Source organism: Aquarana catesbeiana, linkage group LG03, assembly GCF_042186555.1.
Source record: "Aquarana catesbeiana isolate 2022-GZ linkage group LG03, ASM4218655v1, whole genome shotgun sequence".
NCBI lineage: Eukaryota > Metazoa > Chordata > Amphibia > Anura > Ranidae > Aquarana > Aquarana catesbeiana.
Genome location: NC_133326.1, coordinates 728,369,695 through 728,381,900, shown reverse-complemented (window position 1 = coordinate 728,381,900; position 12,206 = coordinate 728,369,695). Strand labels below are relative to the sequence as shown.

The 12,206-nt window shown below is 43.0% G+C and overlaps 1 protein-coding gene across 1 annotated transcript in view; it reads left to right on the top strand.

The window, feature by feature from the left end:
* Positions 1-12,206, top strand: part of LOC141134385 (uncharacterized) — a 59,209-nt gene that overhangs the window by 42,275 nt on the left and 4,728 nt on the right. The window contains exon 2 of the mRNA XM_073623950.1: positions 10,129-10,728. Coding sequence (XP_073480051.1) covers positions 10,129-10,728 — 600 coding nt within the window. The remainder of the gene's footprint in view (positions 1-10,128; positions 10,729-12,206) is intronic.

The following is a 12,206-nucleotide window of genomic DNA, read 5'->3' as shown; positions in this document are numbered from 1 at the left end:
TTTTTTACCAAGTTTTTAATGATGCCACCTGATGTACTATTGTTCCTGTGTGCTGTGGCACCTTAATTGATGCACCAGTATGCAGCCTGTATTCCGCTCTGGCCACCCCCCTACTTCCTTCTATATAATGCTTACTACTGGTCCCCGCCAACCAGCTTGAAAAAGGAGCGCGGCCGTCACGCCATTCACGGCCAGCCAGCTCGAGAAATGCGTTGCATACTCTGTGACGTCATCACCCCTCGCCTGGATCACAGCTTGCTTCCCAAGTCTCGTTCTGATGTCCACACATCGCTGTCGGCCGGACACCATCCAGCATACCCAGAGACGATCACAGAGGACACACATCCATGGCTATTAGGGACTGACCTCACTGATGACCCCGGTTGCTTTTGGGACCATTTCATGCCTATTTTGCACTGCTTAAATGTGAGTGTACATCTTTGCTCCATTTTTTTAACATTAAATTGTTTTACAGTCTGCACCCAGAGGCACCTCCGTCTTCTTGTTTTTGTCCAATATTTTGTTTAACAGGGGCACGTAATTACAATTTTTGATCTAATATTTCACAGCAGGGCTCATTCCTGCGCTCAACAATAGAATCTGTGAGGGGTTATAGTGTTGTGGCACCACCACCACTGCCTAAGACCCAATTTTTCTGCCCTTGTTTAACAGGGGCATGTAATCACAATTTTTGATCTAATATTTCACAGCAGGGCCCGCTCCTGCGTCCACCAACGGTAACTGTGAGGGCTTACAGTGTTGTGGCAACACACCACACCACCACCAAAGGCCCAATTTTTCTTACCCTGTTCAACAGGGGCATGTAATTACAATTATTGATATAATATTTCACAGCAGGGCCCGTTCCAGCGCCCACCAAGAGTAATTGTGAGGGCCTACAGTGTTGTGGCAACACCACCACCACCACCAAAGGCCCAATTTTTCTGCCCCTGTTTAACAGTGTTGAGTAATTACAATTTTTGATCTAATATTTCACAGCAGGGCTAGTTCCTGCGCTCAACAACAGAATCTGTGAGGGCTTACAGTGTTGTGGCAGCACCACCACTGCCTAAGACCCAATTTTTCTGCCCCTGTTTAACAGGGGCGTGTAATTACAATTTTTGATCTAATATTTTACAGCAGGGCCCATTCCTGTGCTCACCAAGAGTAACTGTGAGGGCTTACAGTGTTGTGGCAACACCACCACCAAAGGCCCAATTTTTTTGACCCTATTCATCAGGGGCATGTAATTACAATTCTTGATATAATATTTCACAGTAAGGCCCGTTCCAGAACCCACCAAGAGTAACTGTGAGGGCTTACAGTGTTGTGGCACCACCACCACAAAAGGCCCAATTTTTCTGCCCCTGTTTAACAGTGGCACGTAATTACAATTTTTGATCTAATATTTCACAGCAGGGCTAGTTCCTGCTGTCAACAACAGAATCTGTGAGGGGTTACAGTGTGGTAGCACCACCACCACTGCCTAAGACACAGCCCATTCCTGTGCCCACCAAGAGTAACTGTGAGGGCTTACAGTGTTGTGGCAACACCACCACACCACCACCAAAAGGCCCAAAACAAATGTTACAGGGGTGATGATAACCCTTCCCTATGTTATCCAAAAAGCTTAAAAGTAGATTTTTTGGCTGGAGCTACACTTAAAAAATGTACCTCTTCCAAATTGCAAACAGATTCAATTTAAAGTGGAGTTCCACCCAAAATGGAACTTCCACTTTTTGGATTCCTCCCCCCCTCCGGTGTCACATTTGGCACCTTTCAGGGGGAAGGAGGGAGCAGATACCTGTCTAATACAGGTATTTGCTCCCACTTCCTGGCATAGATCACTGTGACGCTTGTGGTGACCTACGCCAATTCCGCCACCTAATCTGGCCTCCTCCACCACTGTATTCTGTGAGACACAGAATACAGCAGGGACCTGAGAGGACGCGCAGCGCGACTCGCGCATGTGCAGTAGGGAACCAGGAAGTGAAGCCGCACAGCTTCACTTCCTTATTCCCTTACCGAAGATTGTTGGGGCTAGCAGCCGAGAGCCAAAGGATGGATCGGCTTCGGCTCCCGACATCGCGGGCTCCCTGGACAGGTAAGTGTCCATATATTAAAAGTCAGCAGCTGCAGTATTTGTAGCTGCTGGCTTTTAAGTTTTTATTTCAGTGAACCTCCGCTTTAAGAACAAACCTACAGTCCCTATCTTGTTTGTAACCCGGGGACTTCCTGTATACTGCTGTTCAGAGAATATAGGGTGTGGGGGCCGCATGCCTTTTCTTTTTTTAATTTGGGTGCAGGGTTCCCTTAATATCCATACAAGACCCAAAGGGCCTGGTAATTGGCTGGGGGGGTACCCATGCAGTTTTTCTCAATAATTTTCATCCATTTTGCTGGGACCCAACATTACATTACAGCAGTTTTAAATTACTTTTATTCCTTTAGAAATGTCATTTTGTGCAGGGACTGTTCTAAACTCGGGAAATACGCGCCACTTTGCAGGCATACTATAGACACCCACCAGGTATGATATTTAAAGGAATATTTCACTTTTATTTTTTCACTTTAAGCATCATTAAAATCACTGCTCCTGGAAAAATGGCCGTTTTTAAAACTTTCTTTTGCATTGATACATGTCCTCTGGGGCAGGACCCGGGTCCCCAAACACTTTTTAGGACAATAACTTGCATATTAGCCTTTAAAATTTACACTTTTGATTTCTCATGTTTGAGTCCCATAGACTTTAACGATGTTCGAATGTTCACGCGAACTTTCAGTCCGTTCGCATGTTCTGGATGCGAACCGAACCGGGGGGTGTTCGGCTCATCCCTACTAGCCATCATTGAGCCAAAGTAACCTGTCCATGGTTAAGTCCACCGGCGCAATCCCCGGAACATCTAACCACAGTGCCCATACCCTTTCGAATTTATGTGCATTACCCCTATTTTGATAGATAAGCTTTTCCAATCGCAACAGCTCACCTATAACCCATCCCTATAACCCATTCCCTCACAGTAGGGGGATCTTCCGACTTCAAGTGTATCATGATCAGCTTTCGTGCCTGGACCAACACTGTAAGCACAGCCTCTCTGGTGTGCACCTCCCAGTCGTACCTTCCAATATACCCAGTAGGCAGGCCCTTGGGTCTAGGGGAAGGGTCACCTGAAACACTGAATTGACTCTATTCACCACCCCACGCCCAATAGGCATGCAGTTTTAGGCAGCACCACAAGGTGAATCAAGTCCCCGTGGTCTTGCTTACAAGTAGATTTGGTTTGTAAACCCATTAGGTGTAATCTGTGAGGGGTAAAATACATCCACAGAAGAATATACAGTTGAGTTAGCCTTTGTGATACATTTAATGAACACGTAACCACTGCCTGAAATGCCTCCTCCCATTGGTCTACATCCATTTGGCCAACATCATGTTCCCACTGTTCCATCACCCTCAGGGGTAGGGATGAGCTTCAAGTTCGTCTCGAACATGAGTTCGACTCGAACATCGGCTGTTCGCCAGTTCACCGAACAATTTGGGGTGTTCGTGGCAAATTCAAAGGCCCCGGAACACCCTTTAAAAGTCTATGGGAGAAATCAAAAGTGCTAATTTTAAAGGCTTATATGCATGGTATTTGTCATAAAAAGTGTTTGGGGACCTGGGTCCTGCCCCAGGGGAACTGTATCAATGCAAAAAGTTTTAAAAACGGCAGTTTTTTCGGGAGCAGTGATTTTAATAATGCGTAAAGTGAAACAATAAAAGTGTAATATTCCTTTAAATTTCGTACCTGGGGGTGTCTATAGTATGCCTGTAAAGGGGCACATGTTTCCCTTGTTTAGAACAGTCTGACAGCAAAATGACATTTCAAAGGAAAAAGTAATTTAAAACTACTACTACTAACTAACTAGCTATTAATGAATTGTCGGTCCGACAATACACATAAAAGTTCATTGATAAAAACGGCATGGCATTTCCCCACAGGGGAACCCCGAACCAAAAAAAATGCGTGGTGGTCCCCCTAAATTCCATACCAGGCCCTTCAGGTCTGGTATGGATATTAAGGGGAACCCCGCGCCAAAATAAAAAAAAATGCCATAGGATCCCCCCAAAAATCTATACCAGACCCTTATCCGAGCATGTAACCTGGCAGGCCGCAGGAAAAGAGGGGGGTAAGAGAGAGCGCCCCCTCCTCCTGAACCGTACCAGGCCACATGCCCTCAACATTGGGAGGGTGCTTTGAGGTTCTGACATTTCTTATATAAAAGAGGGCGGGGCCACCCGGTGACCCCGCCCTGCTCTGACGCACGGGGAATTCACCCGGCTTCCCTGTGGCTTTCCCCGTGTCATCAGAGGGGGGCGGGGTCACCCCTTATAAGAAATGTCAGAAGAAGCGAAGCGTCACACGGCTGAAGACTCCCACTGAGGCGGATCGTGCGGACGGAGCGGAGAAGAAGCCTGGAGGAAGATGCGGGACGAGAAGAGCGGAGGGAGAAGAAGATGGAGAAGAAGAAGATGAAGAAGAAGATGGAGGAAGAAGAACACCGAAAGAACATCAGAAGAAAGAAGATGGAAGAAGAAGCCGAAAGAAGAAGAAATTAATAAAATTAATAAAGTCAAAAACCGTCTCATGTTTTTTAACCTTTTTGACACTTTTTTGTGAAATGGTAGGGGTACATTTGTACCCCATTACCAATTCACACAGGGGGGCAGGATCTGGGGGTCCCCTTGTTAAAGGGGGCTTCCAGATTCGGATAAGCCCCTCGCGCGCAGACCCCCACAACCACCGGCCAAGGGTTGTGGGGATGAGGCCCTTCTCCCCATCAACATGGGGACAAGATGCTTTGGAGGGCTACCTCAAAGCACCCTCCCAATGTTGAGGGCATGTGGCCTGGTATGGTTTAGGAGAGGGGGCGCTCTCTCCTTCCCCCCTCTTTTCCTGCGGCCTGCCAGGTTGCATGCTCGGATAAGGGTCTGGTATGGATTTTTGGGGGGACCCAACGCCATTTATTTTTTAGTTTTGGCACGGGGTTCCCCTTAATATCCACACCAGACCTGAAGGGCCTGGTATGGAATTTAGGGGGCCCCCATGCCATTCTTTTTTAAATTTTGGTGCGGGGTTCCCCTTAATATCATACCAGACCTGAAGGGCCTTGTATGGAATTTAGGGGGACCCCCACGCATTTTTTTTTTTTTTTGGTTCAGAATCCCATGGGAGAAATCCCATGCCGTTTTTATCAATGAACTTTTATGTGTATTGTCAGACCGACAATTTTTTAATAGCCGCGAGTAGTTTTAAATGACTTTTTTTCCTTTGAAATGTAATTTTGCTGTCAGACTGTTCTAAACACAGGAAACATGCGCCCCTTTACAGGCATACTATAGACACCCCCCAGGTACGAACTTTAAAGGAATATTACACTTTTATTGTTTCACTTTAAGCATTATTAAAATCACTGCCGTTTTTAAAACTTCTTTTTGCATTGATACATGTCCCCTGGGGCAGGACCCAGGTCCTCAAACACTTTTTATGACAATAACTTGCATATAAGCCTTTAAAATGAGCACTTTTGATTATACATGTTCGTGTCCCTTAGACTTTAACGGTGTTTGCGTGTTACATAGTTACATAGTTACATAGTAGGTGAGGTTGAAAAAAGACACAAGTCCATCAAGTCCAACCTATGTGTGTGATTATGTGTCAGTATTACATTGTATATCCCTGTATGTTGCGGTCATTCAGGTGATTATCTAATAGTTTCTTGAAGCTATCAATGCTCCCCGCTGAGACCACCGCCTGTGGAAGGGAATTCCACATCCTTGCCGCTCTTACAGTAAAGAACCCTCTACGTAGTTTAAGGTTAAACCTCTTTTTTTCTAATTGTAATGAGTGGCCACGAGTCTTATTAAACTATCTTCTGCGAAAAAGTTTTATCCCTATTGTGGGGTCACCAGTACAGTATTTGTAAATTGAAATCATATCCCCTCTCAAGCGCCTCTTCTCCAGAGAGAATAAGTTCAGTGCTTGCAACCTTTCCTCATAACTAAGATCCTCCAGACCCTTTATTAGCTTTGTTGCCCTTCTTTGTACTCGCTCAATTTCCAGTACATCCTTCCTGAGGACTGGTGCCCAGAACTGGACAGCATACTCCAGGTGCGGCCGGACCAGAGCCTTGTAGAGTGGGAGAATTATCGTTTTATCTCTTGTGTTGATCCCCCTTTTAATGCATGCCAATATTATGTTTGCTTTATTAGCAGCAGCTTGGTATTGTATGCCATTGCTGAGCCTATCATCTACTAGGACCCCCAGGTCCTTTTCCATCCTAGATTCCCCCAGAGGTTCTCCCCCCAGTGTATAGATTGCATTCATATTTTTGCCACCCAAATGCATTATTTTACATTTTTCTACAAAACAAATTTTTTTCCTGTTCACAAGTTCTGCTGCGAACCAAACCGGGGAGTGTTCGGCTCATCCCGACTCAGGGGGTACAGTCCCTTATAAGACTGGAGAAGCATGGCATAATCCAGAAATCCAAGTAGAGAGAGAGTATCACTGCTCCAGGTGGGTCAGATCAAAGTAAAAGGCATCTCCTTCAGTCTAGAAGTCCAGGTGCTGGCAATGCTGTAGCAGTTAGACATCAAAGAAATCCTGGACAGCCTCACTCCAAAAATATTTGCCTTTATTCAATAAAGTGTCATCCAAAATACAGGTCACAGCAGAGTGGAACAAAGCTTAGGCGTTTCACACTACACAGAGTGCTTAGTCATAGCTAGACTAACAGCAGAGTGTTAAAACTTACGCGTTTCGCACTACACTGAGTGCTTAGTCATAGCTAGACTAACAGCAGAGTGGAACAAATCTTACTTGTTTCGCACTACACAGCGTGCTTAGTCTAGCTATGACTAAGCACTCTGTGTAGTGCGAAACGCGTAAGATTTGTTCCACTCTGCTGTGACCTGTATTTTGGATGACACTTTATTGAATAAAGGCAAATATTTTTGGAGTGCGGCTGTCCAGGATTTCTTTGATGTCTAGAGGCATGGCATAGTTTTGTGAGATATTTCTCAGATCCAGAAGGCAGGTGAGGATCTGATGACACACACTGCAAAGCATAGAGCTGAGTGTAATCTGAGACCTGGGTGGAAGGAATGGACACATTCTCTTCAGCATAGTCTCATAGGGAAATCTGCTCAGCTGAAGCTGTCAATCTTATTTTTTATTTTTCGTATTATGTGAGAGACAGTAGGCACAAATATTGTGGCTGGACTGTATGAAATTAGCTTACCTAAGCTGCAATTAAGGAGGGAGAGACAGGTCAGGTTTTATATTGAAATAGGCAATATAGTGTATTATCTGAGATACAACAGCCACAAACAGAGGCGTAACTAAAACCTTTAGGGCCCTGGTGCAAGAAACCATGAAGGGTCCCCCTGATCCCACGGCCCTTCCCTTCAGGTCTGGAGTCCTTCCAACTAATTCCAGGGCCCTTTACTCCTGTCATGGAGCTATTTATTATGGTCCCACAGTGGGACCCTTTCACATGTTCTGCAGCGGGCCACCTTCCTGCCATCTTGGCCCCCCACTGTGGCAGAACATCAGGGCTTGGTCGCAAGTGCAACATTTGTGACCCTGGTAGTTCTGCCACTGCCCCACCCCCTTTCCCATCCCTTGTTAGTTAATCAGTGGGTAGTACATGGTAGAGGTATCTGCCAATTGAGGGGTTGATTGTTAGCCACCCTCTTGTATTCCTTTCCCAGCAGCTATGGAGTTAAGTCTGTGCAGCCATTCAGCTCCTGCTCTCTGCTCATACAGATTGGCTGTGTAATCCTGGTTTACCCCCATGTGGCCCTGGGGATCAGCACTGTTAATAGTGATACCTGATGTCTGTGTCTCAACTCGGTTGTCACAGTCTCCATGCTTCTAAGTTCCTCCCATGAAATCCTGCACCCCCTGCCTCTATTGTTGCCCGGCATGTATGAAGTTAAATGTTTTCAGGGAAATCTTCAGCTCAAACTCAGCATTCAGAATATTTCTCTAAATGCTTCACTGTGTGATCTGGAGCCGGCCAGCAGCACTTCAGGGGGCACCAGGGGAGCATACAGAGGGGCCTGGGCAACAAGAGGAAGAGAGCAGCGTAGGCAGCATTTACTAAATCAAATCAGCTGTAATTTCCTACAGTTGAATACCAATGGGAGGAGGAGAAGCTGTCTTTCAGCTTCTGCAGGAAAATACAACTGATTGTTCCTCTTGCTGTCTAGGCCTCCTGGAGCATGAGTGGGGTCACAATTGCGACCCTTGCGACCCCTATTGCTATGTCCATGACCACAAATAATTTTTAGTGCCAGAGCATCAGAATAGGCTGCAAACCTTGATGTGCACCACAGGATTTTCCCTGCAGTAAACATTAGAAATTTAGCAGTGGAGGTCCAGCTGTGGAAACATTGTGTGCCACCTTTTCAAGGCCAGAGCACTGGAAAAAGGTGCAACATTTAAGACACAAAGCTAAATTTATCTTGCAGTTAACATAGAAATGTGGCAGCTGTAGAAATATTGTGAAGCAATCTTACAGTGCCAGGTAACTGGAACAGGCTACAAACTTTGAGGAGCAACACAGAACTTATTCTGCAGCAGACATTATGGGGATCCTGCCATCATCAAGAAATGAGACAAAGAAGTTCTTATGCAACAACTCCTCAAAGTGCGGCATTTTGGGCTCTTTCTAGGATGGTGGCATTTTCCATTGCATCTTATCAATGATTTTTGCTGCACGACTGTGCTGTGTGATACTGACACATAGATGAAGGGGGGACTGTTTGGCCTCCAAAATGCATTTTCTTTTCTTGTTGTTACAATGCTTGTCATTTGTGGATTTTTAAATTCCTACTAGGACATTTAACATGTGTGTTTGGCTTTTCTTCTGGTTCAAATGCAACCAGACAACTGGAGCTAAATCCTGGATACCACAGCACATTGCCCTATTAACACCACAGCCATAGAATCCAACTATAAATTATTAATGCGGTGGTATATGGTCCCCCAAAGATTGGCTACATTCATCCCCACACTGTCTGTGAAATGTTTTTTGGACTGCCAAATGTCTGGGACCCTCTTGCACATCTGGTGGGACTGCCTTCAAATTAAGCATTTCTGGAAGGGAGTCTACCTAATAGTATATACCTTGCTAGGCAAGGGTATGTTCAAATCACCAAAGGAGGCTTTACTGAACCCAAAATGACTGGACTGTACTATTAGACAGTCTTGCCTCTTGATGTTTTTTTTTTTACGGCAGCCAGACAGACATTGGTGAAAGTGTGGTGGTCTTCCACCCCTACATTTGCCTAGGTGAAACCAAAAATTATGTGGTACATGACCCAAGAAAAATTACGGGACTCAAAAGTTTGAATATACTTGTTCTCCATGGATAGAGTTCTACCCTCCTACAGGCATTGAAAGGTCCATGATATTCCTGAAGAGAAATGGTACTGTTGGCCTCGCCTCACGATCTTCGTGCTTGACCTCTTCCTTGGCATTTTAATATGTTAAAAAAAAAAAAAACCTTTAGAGTTTAAAACCACTTTGATGAATGTGGAGCCAGTTTATATTCCTGATAGTGTTAGCAATCCTATGCTTTACAAACGAGGTCTATAAATAATATTTTAGTTGACCTTTTGGAGATTATATTAATAATAATATAAATAATCATAATCAGCATCCTAATAATAATACTTATATTATTATTATTTTAAAAATAATAATTATTATTTTAGATTATTAAATTATTATTATTATTATTGGTTATTATTAGTAATAGTATATAACAATTATTATTTTAGATTATTAAATTATTATTAATTATTATTGGTTAATATTAGTAATATTATTAAATGAGAAGATGGAAAATGTAAGCTACCAAAACACATTTGTTTTCTTTTCATACACCATACTGGATCTAAAAACAACATCTCTATACACAAAATAAAAATAAATATAATGATCTTCTGAGATATACAGTATGAGTGTATGTAATTATTTTTATGTTGGATTCTATCATCTATCAATAAATTCTGAGTTTATTGCATCTAAGCTCGGATAAGTATCAGTAATGAGTTTTCTCTATTTCCTTCCCTAGACTTGGAAGGTAAAATGTTTGTCTTCCCCAAAGAAACCAACACAGCTCATGTCACTCTAAGACCTACAATTACAGAGCCATTGCAGAAAGTCAGCATCTGTCTACGTACCTACAGTAAACTGTCACACCGGTATCCTCTCTTCTCTTTATCTACTCCAACATACAGAAATGCTTTTCTAATCAGGTTCCAGGCTCCAACCACATATACTGTATACATAAACCGTGGAAGCATTGTTTTCAAGAGGGATTCAAAGCCTTTAGACTGGAGCCATATCTGTGTGGCCTGGGACTCGAAAACTGGGGTGGTCCAACTTTGGGCCAATGGGAAGAACTCCACCAAAGGATATATTAGGGGACAGTCTTCTATCGCAGTTAAAAGCAGCATTATTCTGGGACAGGAACAAGATGCTTTTGGTGGAGGTGTTAATGCTTCTCAGTCATTGGTTGGTGAAATAAGTGATGTCCACATGTGGGATTATGTCCTGACTCCAGAAGACATCCAAAATGTCATATCTGGTGATCACCATGGAAACGTCATTAATTGGAAGTCTCTACTCTATGAAATGAAAGGGGATGTTCTTCTCCAGCCTACAAATTTGCGTAAGTCTTTAACCTTATCTATATACACTTTAATTATTAAGATCCACCAATTTTAAGTACAGAATTACACTGAAAATTATGATTTATTTGTTTTGCACATTAACAATGAGAGATTACAATGACCATTATAAATGAAAATCACACAAGAAATCCATGTTCTCATGGAGTAACTAGACCATCTGAAAGTTGTAACCTAGATTCCTAATGATGATAGATTTTTTGAGGGCTAAAAAATTGATTTTTTGTTACTCATCGTAAAAGGCCGTTCACTGAGTTTATTGACAGACACAGCTGCTTCTTCTTTATCCATGACCAAGCCTGCTTGGTCATGGGTAAGAAGAAGCAGCTGTGTCCGTCCATGAAAGTAAGAGAAATAAAAGTTTCTTCTTGTGATTTTATAATTTTGCTAAAATCTTTTTATCAACTTGAAACAAAATACTGGTAAGAAATAATACAACACAAGATACACATAATCTCTATACCAAATTCATTCTTTCTGTGTTCTGTGTTGCTCTATCAGTGGTGGAAAAATGAAATCTAAAAGATTATTGGAGTAAGTATCAAAGGTACAATTGTCATTTGATATTTTAGGGGAACCTGCAAGCATTAGCATACCAATGAAATGATATGATTATTAAAGCTGATTTCCAAAAATTTAGCCATGTTGTAAAAAGTGAAGGCACACTATGAGTTAAGTCCAATTAGGTGCATGCCACCTCCTGAACTTACTGTATCTCCATTATTCATATCTGACAGCTTTATGGCTCTGCCAGAGAATACACTGAGTAACCTAAGACTGTGAGAAAAGCACACAGAGTAGCAATGCTCCCCCCTCCCTTCTGTGGCCCATTCAGAGAAGCCTTTGTATTTTCTGAATGAGTTGACATAATATAAAGGCTTCTGTGATTGGGCAGGAGGAGTGGAGGGGCAGGCATAACAGCTGCAGGTGACTCTACTGTTGAAGTGGCTGAGAGCTGAAGCATCAGTGTCAGGCTCCCAGAACTACAGCGATAGTTGTCTTTCGGTAGAACCAAAAAGCTGCCCAATGTAAATAATAGCAATAAGTCCAGGAGATGTCATGCATCTTGTTGGACTAACTTATAGTGTGCATTCACTTTTTACAAAGAAGCTGAATTTCTGAAGTTTAGCTTTAATAATAGGTTAATTAGTGCGCCAGACAGATTTTCTATCTGATAGTGTTAGGACTCCTATACTTCTACATGTGAGACCTCCACTTTTAATAAAATGTGAACAGAACATTTGGAGAGAAGTCGTACCCTTCATTGGCTCTCTTGGAAGATGAATGGGCCGATGCACATTAGCTTCTGAATGTGAACCAAATATTTATAAGCAAAATAAAATGGAATCTACTAATCTCTCTGAGATATATGAGAGTATCCAGTCATTTTTTTTCTTTTATTTTAGATTCTAACATCTGTAAACACATTCTGAGTTCATTGCTAATCAGCTAAAGCTTT